Below are 15,647 nucleotides of genomic sequence, written 5' to 3'. Positions count from 1 at the left end.
GCAAGATTAGGATTTCCTCAAGAAACACCGTCAGAGATGAGCTTAAGAAAACTTTGAAAGGGGAAGGCTCTAATTGAGAAGATCAACTCTCGGCTAGGCTGCAAAAAGCTGTGCAAAGAAACCATAAATCATCCTCACTTGATCAAATCATAGGAAATGACATCGAAAAAGTGTCAAGTATAAAGAATAGATTACCACAATCATATCCTCACTTCTGACTACCTAGCTAGTTAAAGCTTCTTAATTGTATATATTCCACTATAAAAGATCTTTCCTAATTATTTTGAAGTACTAGCTAGCTTGAAAATTTGCAAGTTTCAAAAATACTCTTGCAAATATATGAAGGCAGGCCAAAAGCTTGAAGGTGGCAATTAATCAAACTAATTAATATACTCATTAATTCTGTCAATATGTTTGCTAAGGGCATCCCAATCATTTAGTTCATCAATCGTTTAGGAAGAAAATAGGAAAGAAAAATTTTCCTACCAATCTTCACAAATACAAAAGCGAAAGAGAGAGTTAATCGAAGTACAAAAGATTCAACTTATTTCAATAATGCAGTAATTTCTATTATGCCCATTTTTTTTTTCGATGAACGACATTCATTTACATGAAACACAACAAACTGATGTACACAATATTTAAATTAATTTTCTTTTTGGTGTTGTAAATGTGACCTCCTTACAAATTCTTGCGCACGCCATTGCATTGACAACAACAAGATAATTGATTGGCGTTATCCCTTCATGAAGGAATCAGCGAGTGAACGTAGGGACTTGAACAAATGGTAATATGCTGCTTGAGTTGGATGTACTGCATCCCAGAAGATAAACTTTGACGGATCAGGGCAAACAGGGGACTCTTGATTGCATAAGAATGATCCTTCAATCAGTCCAGTCCCACAACAACCAGTATTAACATCTTCGAAACCTACAGACATTGGAGACCATTCTTAGTGTTACATCAAAATGTGGTGGTACCGTTAAGGAATGGCGAGATTGAGACGCTGAAAAAGACAAGAATTTTTTTATAAGGGATAACTTCAGGAACCCCTTCCAAGGTTTTTAACAATTTCACTTAACACCCCTAAGGTTTTAAAAATTATATACACCTCCCATGCCCATTTAAAAATTTAAAATGGCAATACCAATTTTAGCATTCTAATAAAACTCCCTTGTTTGACATGCTTATATAAAGGATGAGAAAATCTGAAGAACTATCAATGTTGTTCTTAACCTCTATCTTGATCAAACATCAAACTAGTACCCTTCTGTCTCATTAAAATTGTCATACTTTTTATTTTATAATGTTCTAAAATATTTGTCATTTAAAGAAAGTCAAAACACCTTTTAATCTCTCCTTCCAATATATACCCTTCTTTTAATCATATGTATGTTGTCATTCAAATTTTTGAATTTGCGAGGTAAGATTAGAAAGAAAAATAAAATATCACAATCAAAGCACCGCTCTTAAAAAGTTAGATTTTCGAAACATGACAAATAAATTGAGACGGAAGGAGTAATATTTTTTTGATAATTTTCTTTGTCATTCAATTTTTTTTGTAGCTTTTGTTTTTATCTTTCCTTTTTTGATATCAAAATCAAGAATAAATCAACAATAGCCCAAAATAAATTGCCCAAAATCACTACCACACTATGGTAGTTCTATCACTGAACCAGTCCACAAACTTAAAAGAAAAATCAAAATAACTCTTTGTTCTCTATCTTAAAAAGAATCTCTATTCCCAGTAAAACATTATGAAAAGTAACCTATTGTAGCGATAGATGGTTATCAAACAACAAATATTAGCATGAAATATTTGACATTTATTCTTTTTGTAATTGTGCCAATTTATTTTATAATTGTTTAAAAGAATAAATTAAACTTTTATAAGATAAGGGCATTTTATGGTATGCATTAAATTTTTGACCTTATTTTAATGTTTGATTACCAAAGTGTCAAATCAAGGGAGATATGTGTAATTTTTAAAATTTTGAAGGAGCTAAGTAAAATAGTTAGAAACTTCAGGAAAGGTTTATGAAATTATCCCTTTTTTTATAAAGTTATTTGTATACATAAAAACAAAAAAAAAAAACAAGATAATATGTTAAAAGACGAAATGCTGCCTGCTTTTTCCTAGTTTCGCATATTTGCTCTTCAATACTACTCCATAGATTTCAAGTATGCAACCAAGTTCTTGGCTTTGAATCTTCTGTTATACATTTTGCTTTTACGCTCATGTTACGAGATATTTTAGAATGATGTTTGTCCCACAGCCATTGAATCTAAATATAATACTCTGTCTGTCTCATAAAGGTAGATCTATTTTTTTTTTACACAGATTAAGAAATTTTATTAATGTAGTTACATAAATTATTTTTTCTTCATACTTTCCTCAAATACCCCTTTATTAATATTGGATCATTTCCTTATACTATATAAGAATGAGTTTAGGGCAAATATTTCAACCGCAAGGGTAGGGTTATTTTGGGAATCCTTAATATTATGCATTAGCTTAAAAGCTTTATGTACAACTTAACGAAGCTTGTATTTGAATATGTTTACTGAAATGACCCTATTTAATACATTTAAAGTTCTCATTGATGATCCATCTGGGTATTGATGGAATGTGTTATGAGTGTGCAACCGTTTTTGTATGTTGTACAACTTACATATGCTTGTGTGTTGGTGTAATTACTGAAATATCCCTTAACTACCAATAATTCCCCATTTTAATACATTTAAAGTTGTCATTGATGAGCCACCTAGGTATTGATGGAATGTGTTATGAGTGTGCAATCGTTTTTGCATTTTGTACAATCCATGTATGCTTGTGTGCTGGTGTAATTACCGGAATATCTCTTAGCTACCAATTCCTTATACTATATAAGAATGAGTTTTAGTCAAAGAGGGTTTTGAATTTCAACCGTATAGGTAGGGGCATTTTGGAAATATGAAATAATATGTAGCTTTTTTAAAGCTTTTGGTACAACTCATAGCAGCATGTGTTTGGGTATGTTTACAGAGATATCCTCATATTTGTACATTTAAAGTTTATATGGTAGGTACAACACAAAATACAACTTATGGTGAGTTCTTTTGTCATACATTTCCAGAAATGGGGTTGTCTTTTTATGGGTATTTTGGAAATGCATGATTATTTTGGTTGTCTTTTTAGTTGTGGGTATAAGTGATAATAGCTATATTGTTACTATATTGTTTTTGGAATTTAGAGTACTTTAATTTTTCAATGCAAGAGTCAATCGACTTAATGTTACATTTTTCACTAAAATGAACAACAAAAATAAAATTACCAAACAATCAAATTTTTCAATTTGGAGCCATTAGAAGGCAACTAATATATTCAAAAATTTCTAATAAATATATACATTAAATATGAGTATGTTAGTAAAATAACAAACTAACCACTTTTTTAAAAAAGGAAATGGGCCTATAATTTGGGATAGATACAAAAGGAAAGTGAGCCAATATTTATATAGGACGTAGGGAGTAAGAGATAAATGCCACATTTAAAAAACCACAACTCCAACAGCTAAAAGTGTGATAGAGGTCCCAAAGTCCCAAAAGTCCACCTTTGCCTGAATTGTACAAAATCCTGGGGTTTGCTACCTAGATAAGCTAGCAATAGGTTCCTATGAACATAGGGAGTAAAAAAAAAAAAAAAGGAAAACTAGAAACATACAGCATTAATCTGCAATTTTAGTTATGACCAAAATAACATGCCAAAAAATAAGAAGGAAAACCAATGCAAATGAGGAGTAAATGCACTGACCATATTTGCTAGGATTTTGGATCATGTCATTGATTGGATTGTAAATGTCACCATAAACTACATTGATATCGGAACGTCGGACAGAAGCCACCATTTCTTGAAGCCCCTCGTTGTAACTCCTTGCAGCAGAGGAATACTTTTCAATACAATTTCGATGAAATGCACTGATCGAATTAAGGGTTATTACAACGGGCAAGCACCCCATTGGTGGCAACCCCACTAAACCAATATTCCGCGCTCCCTCATCTATTAATCCCTGCAATTATGCCACCATTAAACATTGTATCAACTTGCTGCACATTGATGAATATTTTGTGTGTGTGTTTTGTGGTTAAGTTTCCATTAGTGATTAAAACTAATAGTTTTCTTCTATCATTGACGTTCTTATGGTAATTGAGAGCAGCTAGCTCAATGTACACAGAATTCTAAAAGATAAATTATTTTGTAAGAATAGATAAATAAATCGAACGTATAAATCCTATTTAGAAAACATGAATATTAGATCAAAAAATGAAAAGAAAATTCTTTACTAATATTGGAAACGTAATTGACCGTGGATTTTTTTTTTTCTGTAAGTGAGAGATTTTGAATATAAGATCTCTTACTTACCGTCCTCCCTTCGTAACACCCAACCAATCTTCCCCCAGTTAACCATAGATCTTATTCTTTTTTCTATGACCATAAATTAATAATGTGGTTTAACTTTAGATGAAAGATTATCTGATTCCGTGTTAATTTTAATAATATAATATATGTGAGATAAAAAATATTAAAAATTAGTCTATTTGTTGAAAAATTCAATTTCACCCGAAACTTCAAAGATGGCTGGGACAAAAATAACCACACTCGAAAAAGAGGGGCTGAGAGGGACGAGGCTGCGGTGGCCATGGTGGTAAACTCACCACGAAGCTCCACGTTGTGTGTACGGAACCCAGTAGGACAGCCTGGACGAAACTAATGCAAAATAAATGTTTGTTGAAAGTGTCAGCATGCCCTTAAATATTTTTAGTAACCTGAAATCCAACCGTATTTTAACCAACCACTTATATTATAGAGTAGTTGACTACTAGAAAGAGATTTTAATATTTTTTTGGATATAGGTTAAAAAATCGAATTCCTTAACTTATATTCTAAAATTTTCACTAGTTTGACTAGTCTGGTGGCAATTCAGTTTCCTCCAAATTCTCTTCTCTTTATTCCTTTGGTTTCCCCCTTCTCCCTAATAGAGAGTAGGCGTAGGCGTTAACTAGAATCTATTGGGTCCAAAAAAAAAAAAAAAGAAGAGAAATCCAACCAAATAACTCATTAAGGGATTATCTGTCTTAGAAAGTTTCTTTAACATTTTTCCTAAATCCTAATCAATGATTTTATCTTCAATTTACTTTAAAAAATAAATTCCGGTGCCATCTTCATTAATGGGTGTAAAGTTAGAATTCAGAGTATGACTTCCTCAGGCCTTACATATCTACCACTTGGGCTACAATATCTACATACTTTCATAGTTTTTTTTTTCCCCTTTTTAGGCCACAATTTATATATAGTCATAAGCTGCGAACCCACTAATTAAATACTCCTAGGAATTTTGCAGTTACAAGGTTTAGAATAATTGGCATGCATGCTTAATAATGAAAAGATTTAGAAGACTAACCTTGAGAAGTTGGTGGGCATTGTCTAACAAGAACTTCTGGTAAGCTGAGACCGTGTAGTTAATTTGCATAATCGGGTTATTGAAGTAATTGACCACGTAGTCATTTGTGCCACAGCTTATTAGAAAGGAGGCCTTGTTAATCAGCTCTTTTGCTTTCTTCTCTCCAATGGCTTTTTCAATTCTTGCTTTGTATTCTCTGAAATAATTTAGTTGCTGCTGCATTGGAATTACACCCTGCCACATCATAGAACAAACCAAACTAATTGAACTACTTTTTCAGGAAATATAATTGGAGTAACTTCTACATGACTGATTTAAGTTTTCTTTTTTCTTTCTTTAATAAATTCATGATCTATTAGTTACAGATGAAGTGTCTTACTGGATCTACGTACATTATTAATTCATTACACCAGAAAGGTAATAATTTCTGTAAAGCAACTGGTTTACATTATGGCATGTCCATAACGTATGTTCAAAAGGACTATTATTGGTGAAGCATCATCACCTGGTTTTTAGAATTTACACAGTTACTAGTTAAAACTTATTCCTGCAAATATACATGCTTAAAGTCACAAGGAATTGGCCTTTCTTATCAAGAAAATTTCCAGCAAAACAACCAAACTACCAAAAAAAAGAGTGTAAAAGCAGATCATCTTTACCAATAACTCAAAGATATCCTAATGCCCAAGAGTCCAAAAATACATACAAGTACGAATGTGTACGTATTCGTGTACATAATTGTGTGCAGGTGACCCCTTTGTAAAACTGCCACATTTAGCACGTTATAAAAGCACCAATACGATTTTAGATTGCAGTTCCTTTGACAATCTCTTACGTACGTTATTACTTGTTCTTGCTTCTGGGATTCTGCAACAATACATAACGTGTTAACTACAGCTTCTGAGACGTTGATTCTAATTAGTGATTAGTGTTGCTCGACTCTACATAGTTTAAGTGTCTCAGGAGGTGCACAGCCAAGAATTTTCTTGCAATTTTTTTTAATTACTGGAAGCGGCAAAGAAGGAAACTATGTCACCTTAAACTATTGCATTTTATCAAAGAGCACAAAGTAAATAATAGGGCAAGTAACATGCAACCTGGCCCATGTGGTTTCATCTATTACCACATAACCCCTCTAACGTTTCAAAATGTTCACTTCATCCCCTATGATTTTATATAAAGTGGAAACTTGATGAAAATTAACATATATAACATCGTTAATTGAAATATCAATAGCATCCTTACTTAAATGCTGAATCAATCGACGGCTTAATTACATTGTATAAGAATATAGAGGAATTACGTGGATAAATGCAAAAATCACAGGGAATAAAGTGAATATTTATACAAGTCATGACGGGGCTATATGAAGATTCAAATTTTATCACATGCACTTTTAGAGCACGTTTGATTTAAATCCATTATTTGTGAGTAATTCTATTTTAAATTGCCCCTCGTCAATTGGAACTCCAAATATAGGGATGAAGACTAGCAGGTTCTTTTTTCTTGTGTGTATGTGAGAGAGAGAGTATAGTTATAATGCAACAGTTCAACGTGGATAGCCTATTATAGAATTTCTGCATATTTGCTATTTTTTTTATGTAAAAACGTTTGAATGGATTCGATTACGGTCATCATCACGTACTTATTTGCTACATACCGAAGCAGGAAATATCACCAGTAGATCAATAATTATCAAGGTGGACAAATGGAGATGTGACGAAATATGACAAACGCTGTATTTATGGTCAGAACTCAATGGTTGCAGAATAATTAAAGAAATGAACTACTCTGCACGGTCATACCTGATACTACATCACTACTACTACGATTTTGGTCTTGTCTGAACTGCTGCTTCTTTTATACAAACATAAAACAGGTTTTGTGAAAACATTCTTTTAACACAATTTTTAATTATTTTTTTAAGCGTACATACATCACATCTTAAAAAAAGGTACTCCTTTTTATTAATTTTGTTCAAACATGAATCACAAAATCTGTTCAAGATTATTTTGTGGATTTATGAGTGAGCCACCTTTCTGCCATGCAAATCCGAAACCAATCCTAGCAGAACAAGAGTACCAATTACACAATTACTCCTTCATTATTGTAAAACTGTCATGGAACAGGAAGAAAGATCTCAGAGACACACACGCAAGAGAAGAATGAGAGCCAGACGTACACTTAGTTTAGCTGTAAGAGGGTCGAATCCGGACCCCGCAGAAGCAAAACTGACTCCGGTTATGAGCTCCTCCACGCTAAGTGTTGGGTCCAAATATGGTGGAATTGTTTCTTTTAACCCCACATATTCAGCTAAACAATCTCAAACAAAAGCCACAAGTAGTTAATAGACTCCATAATGCGGTGCAAAGGGAGCAAAAAGCAGGTAAAGGGAAGCCGGAAAACTTACCCAAATAGTCAGTAACAAGCCGTCCATCGCTGAATCGCCCAGTAGGAATGTGGTCAAAGAAGTCCTCCCCATAAGGTGGGAAGTTGCTCTTAAAAGCAGTTCCTATATAGTCATTATTTCCAGGGTCCACTGTGGAGTCACCAAAGACAAAAACAGATGAAATGGAATTCTTGGAGATCAGCTCCCGAAGCTTTCTTGATTTTGTTTCAGCTTCGATGGTATTTGCTGAAAAGAATACCAGAGAATAGCAAATGAGAAGAGGCAGCAAAAACCCATATGGAGAATTCATTTTCGAGCGCTTATTGCTACAGCAACAATCTGACACGAAAGGAGTTGGGGATGGTTATGCTATTTATGGTCACAACGAGATGTCCAACAAATAAAGGAGTTCGACATATTCGTACATTTATTTTTCTTTTTTTTTTTTGGAGAAAAAAATACTTGTCATAATGGAGTTGGTTAGGAATATAGACATTCACAATTTTGTTGTGCAACAAAGATTTACGTGTGCATTTTGGAGTCTTCATTTTTCGTAAATATAATACTAGTAGTGTGTATCAAGAAAATCACTTTTTTTTCGCATCAAGAAAATGATTAATTGCTAAGATTTGGTGGAAAATCAATAGTTCATGTCCATTCACTTAAGAATGTGGGCATTGAACAATTTATTAAGTTCCTATATTAATGAAATCACTTGATTTTGTCTATGTGCACACCTTATTCGCAGCTCCAGCAATTTAGTGTAAGATTTTCATGCTTTTTTCAGTTATAAAAGTAAATTGTACGAACATCGCCCAAGACTGAACTAGCACATAAAGAAAAAACAACCTAATGTATTGAAAAAAGAAAATGTACTGTAGCGATATAATATATGTGAAGTTATAAAAAGGTAATTGAGAAATGAGTTCATGGAAAATATAAAAAAAAATTTGGAAAAAATAGCAATCCAAACAATTACATAACCATTATAGGTAACTGACAAGAAAATTAAATTGTGCAATGTTCATCAACGTAACGTGCATACGTTTCAGGAATTCATGGGCACCAAAATGAAAAGCTGGCTGTGCAATTTTAATAAGTTGCCGCTAATGGCATTAGCTTTTTAGCTTGAAGCATTCTACCTTGTCTCCGCTTGTATTTGTGGGTGGAAAATAATCCTCTTGTTGTCTAACCCTTTTTTCTTTTCTTTTTGTCTTAAGTCATGAAATTCTTTCAAAATAATGTACATAACAGATAAAAAAAAAAATTGGGTTAATTACAACATGCACCCAGAAAAAGTACACGATTCTCACTTTGTGCCCCTTTTCTTGAATTATATCTCACTTGTAACAATTTTTATTGCTATTTATAACAAATTGATTCAATAATAGGCAATTAATATTCACTTTAATTATTTTAGTTGATTTTTATAAGAAAATTTCTCCATTTAATCAAAACATTAAAGCTCAATATAGCTGCATGTTTTTCCAAATTGAATAATTTTTTAAAAATATATTGACATTCTAGATGCAATTAATTAACTAATACCATACCTACTCAGCAAGTTTCTACCCGTGCAATTAATGTATGCATGGGTTAAAATCTAGTAAAATCTTGAACTTGAAGAAGAGCCTCCACCAATATTGAACATATGAAACCTTTTCTTTGTTACAATATACATACGTCCATCCAAGAAAAGCAACAGCTAAATGTTGAACCCATGTATTATAATATTTCGATTTACAATTTGACCTTTTGATGCTTGGCCAAAACAGATGAGCATCTAATCCACGTATAATTTTCCTAAAACCAAAAAAAATAAAAAAACACCTTGTTTATCCACCTACAATCTTAATTTATTCGATGTTCTGCTGACAAGTAAATGATTTGGAGCATCCATCTTTTTCATACCACCAACAATTGAGATCTCCAAATTAATTTCTCTGCTCAAAGAATTGCACGTCTTTTAATGGTAGAATACGAATTTCTAAGAAGTTTTGCAACATGAATCCAAAACAAGGAAATCTCAAATGTTCTCGATTTGGAAATCCTCTGATTTTGGCTTCATGTACCAAAAGTTGCACTTGGAAGGATGAATTTAATTGACTGAGTTGCGGTGAATTCATTTTAAAGATTCGATCTAAAAGTCAAAACCTTAAATGTCAATCAAAAAAAAAAACAAGGTAAAAAAAAAAAAAAGAAAAGAAAACAAAAAACAAAACTACAAAAAGAAAAAGAATCAAGAAAAAAAAAAAAAAAAATAAAAAAAAAAACACAAAAAAAAACCAAAAAAAAGCAAAAAACAAAAAAAATAAAAAAAAAACATAAAAAAGAACAAAAAAATAAAACATAAAAGAGAAAAATAAACAAGAACACAAAAAAGATAAGACAAAAGAAAAACAATAAATAAAAGAAAAAAAATACAGTATAGAAAAAAAAAACAACAAAAAAAACAAAGTAAAAAACAAAAAAAAAAAAAATAAAAGAATAGAGAAACAAAAAAAGAAAAAAAAGGAAATGAAAAAAAATAAAAAGTCAAGAACCCATAAACTATAAAATTGCAAAACAGTGGGTTTCTTGAATTAATCTTTTACGCCTTCCTTCAAACCAGATTAAATACATGGAAACTGGACAGCCGCAAAAGCATGAAACCGTTGTGCTTCTGAAAATTAAGCAACCGCAGCAAGGCCTTTGAATTCTTTTCAACTCATTCTCTCGAGATCCTGTTGATTAGTGGCGGAGCTTAGACCCTAGGGTAAGGAGGGTAGATTTTTAATATTACATGAAATGAAGTAATAATAGTATGGTTAAAATCAATGGATGTTTTTGTTTCTCTTTTTAAGGTTTAATATAGGTTATGAAGTTGTATTGTTCTTAAATTTAGATGTGAAAATCATTCTCTCCATTTGGATTTGAAAACTTTGAAAGAATTTATTCTTAAAATAACTTCCATAATTAATTTTAACGAGACCCAAAATCCTCGTAGATGGTAATAATTATGAATTTTTAATTGTTTAGGGGGTCAATATAGATAGAAAAAAGGATGCATTAAATTTTAATGGGGTCAAATAAGAAGTAATTTTTAGAGTTTTTTAAAATTTCTAAACCTAAAAGTTGATTTTCTCAAATTTAAGTGGGGGCAATTATCCACACTTAGATACATGTGGCTCCGCCCATGCCTTTGATTATTATTATTTTTTAAATTTCCTTCTTATTTTCATCATTTAGTTTTACTACAATTAATACTTCGGCACCCCCCCAATTGTGGTATTTATTTGAGCTTTCTAGCTTGTAGGCCTGATTGTCACCATCCCATTTCTATTCCTTTTGGCATTTCTTCTTCTTCCTTCTCTATAATACTTTTTTTTTTTCAAAAAAAAAAAAAAAAACTTTGAGGATGGTGGAAATGCCAACAAAGATTGTGATACAGGTTATATAGGCTTTTCTAATATGGACTAATTCAATGGACTCATGGGAAATCAGCAAAGAATGAGGTAATTTTCAACGGGCTTCGAGTTTTCAGATCTAAATGTACTGGGCTCAAACCGAACAGCTCAGGCCTGAAAAGTAACATGATGTCTCATGTCATTCCTATTCACCCTTTTTTAAAAAAAAAAAAAATTACAGAATACAGATATAATAATAAAATTTAATCCTTCAAGTTCAATCTGCAAACAATTGGAATAATTTTGTTCCATGAAAGCTTGAGTTGGATTTTTAGGAATCTAAGTTTTGGAATGACAAAAGTGCAACGCATGAATTTTTCGCATTTTCTTTTCTTGCACAGAATCAAAGCATGCAATTCCAATGGGTGTAGGAATGTTTGCTAGCTAAAGTATCTTTAATCTTCGTGATCACGGAAGCCTACAATTTAAAATCCATCCCTTAGTTCCTTGTCATTTCTTTTTGGTCTTGTTCTGGATGAAGTATCACCAAAGAAACGTCTTCCCTTTGCTTATGCAGAATAGTATTGAAGTCTTCAGAAAACGAAAATGAGAAGAAATAAAAAGACTTTTTCAAGTTCACACAAACAAATTATATTAACCTTCACCAGCAAGCAATTTTGACTAATTGGTGACACAGGAATATTTTTTGATCATATCTTTACCAGGGCCTCCGATTGCCCCATCTCGCGAAGTTCAAAAGAAATTTCGGTCAGCCCAAGATTTTATTGTGGTCTCTTTTCTCTAGTTGGATACAGTTTAGGTATGTTACAGGAAGGTGCCGGGGAAAAGAATCGAAGCTGGTAATATTTTAAGCGGCGAGGAAGTTGATTGAAGCCATTCTTTTTTTTTTTTTTTTCGAGACGTTTGTATAACCTATTCTATTCTATATTTGAAACCATTCGAAATGTTATTTTTCAGATGATCAATCTCTTTCTCCCTTTTGACAAAAGAAAAAAAAATCTCTGTCTCCCTATCCTTGCTTTCTTTTTTTTTTTTCAAATAAAATAGGGGTCAATATTATTAATAAGTTAGTTAGATACCGTCCAATATGATTTGTCTAACAGAAAAAACTGCACTAATGACAAAAAATTTATAGAACATGTTACGGATATATCTAATTTGAAAATTTATTATATTTAACAAAATTACAAAATAAGAAAGATTATATTATAAATCACAAACCATCAAATCCGACAAATTGCGCATGAGCTGCTTCATAAGTATTTGTGCATGTTTATTCCCTCACATGAAAACTGAGGATTGGTCCACTGACTAGGAAAGGATTCTTGAAGTTTTTTCCACTGTTAGGTTCAAAATTCAAATATTGTGTTTGATAATTGGAGGTGGGAAGGGTGTGAGAAGAGATGGGAGAGTAGAAAAAAAAAACTCGAAAAAAGAGCCAAGTTTTAGTTTTTGGAGTTTGGGCCTTCCATTTTCCTCTAATAAAAAAATGGACCATCCAAATGAACCTGAAAAGTGTTACTAAAAATCTTTCCCATGAAGGTTGGTGGCGTGGAGTTAGTGTAATCCCAGAGAGCTTGTAAAGAGCACAATGATTCAAATCCATTTCCAAATACTACCATACAACCTTCCAAGTATAAGCATTTTTTTGAGATTTTTTTTTTTTAAATTTTCCCTTATATCACGATTACCGTTGAGTGCAGGGAAGATGTCCATGAAATCACACCATAAGCATATTCCACTTAAAATGAATGACAAATTCAAACGAGTACTTTTCCAGCAATCAATTTAAAAGAACTCAAGCCGGCTACTTTTCTTGTTGTCTACACCCTGGTATCAGGTATCATCCTTGAAGTTAGCTAATTTGCAGCACAAGCATCTTACTGGATACCTATTCATGTACTCGGAGAAACCGTAGCTACTGGAGCCATCAAAATCAAAGACCAAGGCTATGTATATAAAGCTATGCAAATCGAGGAGAACATTCCCTGATCATTCTCTATTTCTCTATACCTTATCAAGTTAATAGAATATTCGCTTCAAGTGGAATGGCTCAAGACGAGAAATCCACGATTTTAGAGAATGTTTGGGCTAATTATATAGCCAAGAGTGAGTTAGAAAATGCACACCAAAATCCAGTTGAATCTTCCCAAACATGGCATGATTTGCCTGGACTAAATTCCAGAGACGGATCACTACTAGAAAGGCTTCCAAGTTTAGGCAGGTTTATATCCATGGGAGCCGAAGCATGGGAGCAACTTCTAGATGGAGCTAATCTTCCAAACAATACAGAGTCATCAAGGACTGTTCATTCACAAGAAACATGCAGTAGCAAGAAGATGGATTCGGGAGCTGATGAAATAAAGGTCAAGAAGGTTGTTACAAGACATTATCGCGGGGTGAGAAGGCGGCCATGGGGCAAATATGCAGCTGAAATAAGAGATTCATCAAGAAAAGGAGCTAGACTATGGCTTGGGACTTTTGGAACAGCAGAAGAAGCAGCTATGGCTTATGACAAGGCTGCACTGAAAATCAGAGGTCCCAAGGCATATCTTAACTTCCCACTTGAAACAGTTGCGGAAGCCATGGGAACGTGTAAGTCTATTCCACAAGATTACATGGATTCATCAGCAACTTCTTGTCAGACTAATGATACTACTACAAGTGCTTCAGTTACTTGTGGTGAAATCATGTCTAATTCTAGAAAAAAGGGTCTTAAGAGAATGGGACAAAACTGAGGACTCTTTCATCAACAATGCTCAATCTGCAAAGATTTCAGCGGAATATTGGGAAGAAGCTCCTATGAGTGACATCAACTTATTACAGTTTCCAAATCTTGAAAGCGAATATTTAGAAAATTTGTTCTCCTTACCGTAACTGGTTAAGTAGCACTGGCAATACAAATGTAGTGTGAAGATTTCATGTTGTTACAACAATATGTACCTTATTTGTACATCACCGTAATTTCTACGCGCCAGAGTGTGGAAAAGCTGTGTACTTACTTATAGACTATCATATTGAATCATTTGAATCATCCTTAATCAAAAAGCAGCAGAGTTCATGGTAGAGATTTGACGAATCTCGAGATTGATATGGGATATCATTCTCATCTCTTTCCTTGGGTGAATTGTGGTTTGTCCTCTTAAATTATGTTGGATCCAAGATTGTTTCTTTGGACAACCAATTGCATCCTTTGACAATTATATATTCTTCGATTCTTTCTTTTTTTTTCTTTTTGGGTCTACAGAGAGACTAGTCTAGCTTGGCTAACACCCATTACATCATGGCTTAGGAAAGATCTTAAGGATGATGGGGGTTCTTCAAGCTTCCTCCATCCCCGGCATAAGTCCAGGCTGATTTTCGCTAGATGGTCAGCGCAGCAATTCCTGTCTCCACGTGTGCTTCAGTTGACAATCCCCTTCTCTGTTCTTGGCACCTCTTATCCTTTGGATTTGATTAAAGTGAGGGCCATCTTGGGAGCATTTTTGCACCAGCTGCAGTCCCATCCGTGAATCTGATTCTAAGATCACTTTCCTCAATCCCAGCTCCCATGCTAGCTCAAGTCCAAAAGCCATAGCCCAGAGTTATGCTACACAACCCTTACATTCTTCAATTCAATCAAAGGGCAAATTACACTTTATCCCTTTGAACATGAAAATTTTCACGTAACCCTCGTGTCGTTTTAAAAACTATACACAACTCCTGCATAATTTGGATTAAGAGTCAAAGACCGAACTTGCCCTCTACTACTAAATTACCAAAAATATTTGATGTCAAAATCAAAATTATTTATTAATCATAGGAGATTATGTATAAATTTAAAAAAACTATAAGATAATTATATGAGAAAGTAATAAACCACCCGCCCGGGGGGGTTAAAGTGTAGTCTATAGTGCATTATACACCTTGGCAACTTTAGCTATTTCAACTTCTAAAAGTGGGTAATGTTGACATTTTAGCTTATTTTGTTACAAAGTAGAATTTTCGTCATTTTGACATTTTAATTCAAATCATGATAAGGTTATATATAATTTTTAAAACCATAAAACGATTGTATAAAACTGTTTTAAATCACAAGAGGGTAAAGTATAATTTACCCTGATTCAAATAACTGCAGATTGCACAACTTAAGTAGAATTTAAAACGAGATCACGTGGAGGGAGAGGGCTAGTGCGAGTTTACTAAAAATGCGAACTTTATTTGTCGTACTAAATATCTTATACACGTCAAACACAGGTTTCAGTTTTATATTTTTGATGGAGACTGTATAATGTAAACTAATAAATTCTACACATATTTGAATCAATATTTTTTTGTTGGGTAATACATCAATTTTTACATAGGTAATTCACAAAATTACACGAGATCAGTACACAGACCGACGCTAAATTGTACCTATCCTGTTCTATA

At 33.1% G+C, this 15,647-nt stretch overlaps 2 protein-coding genes across 2 annotated transcripts; one reads left to right on the top strand and one right to left on the bottom strand.

The window, feature by feature from the left end:
* Positions 1-567: 567 nt before the first annotated feature.
* LOC113762968 (GDSL esterase/lipase At5g45960-like) lies at positions 568-8,153 on the bottom strand. The gene is made up of 5 exons (XM_027306630.1): positions 7,852-8,153; positions 7,624-7,754; positions 5,442-5,675; positions 3,794-4,049; positions 568-930 (listed from the first exon to the last, which is right to left on the bottom strand). Exons 1-5 carry the CDS (start codon positions 8,138-8,140, stop codon positions 737-739), a joined length of 1,104 nt encoding a protein of 367 aa, XP_027162431.1. The 5' UTR covers positions 8,141-8,153; the 3' UTR covers positions 568-736.
* Positions 8,154-13,285: 5,132 nt separating this feature from the next.
* Positions 13,286-14,749, top strand: LOC113757011 (ethylene-responsive transcription factor ERF091). Its single transcript, XM_027300435.1, has 2 exons — positions 13,286-13,929; positions 14,530-14,749. The coding sequence occupies exons 1-2, from the start codon at positions 13,286-13,288 to the stop codon at positions 14,747-14,749; spliced, it is 864 nt and encodes a 287-aa protein (XP_027156236.1).
* Positions 14,750-15,647: the final 898 nt, after the last annotated feature.

This window comes from Coffea eugenioides, chromosome 2 (assembly GCF_003713205.1).
Source record: "Coffea eugenioides isolate CCC68of chromosome 2, Ceug_1.0, whole genome shotgun sequence".
Taxonomy (NCBI): Eukaryota; Viridiplantae; Streptophyta; class Magnoliopsida; order Gentianales; family Rubiaceae; genus Coffea; species Coffea eugenioides.
This window is presented reverse-complemented; position numbering and strand designations above follow the sequence as displayed.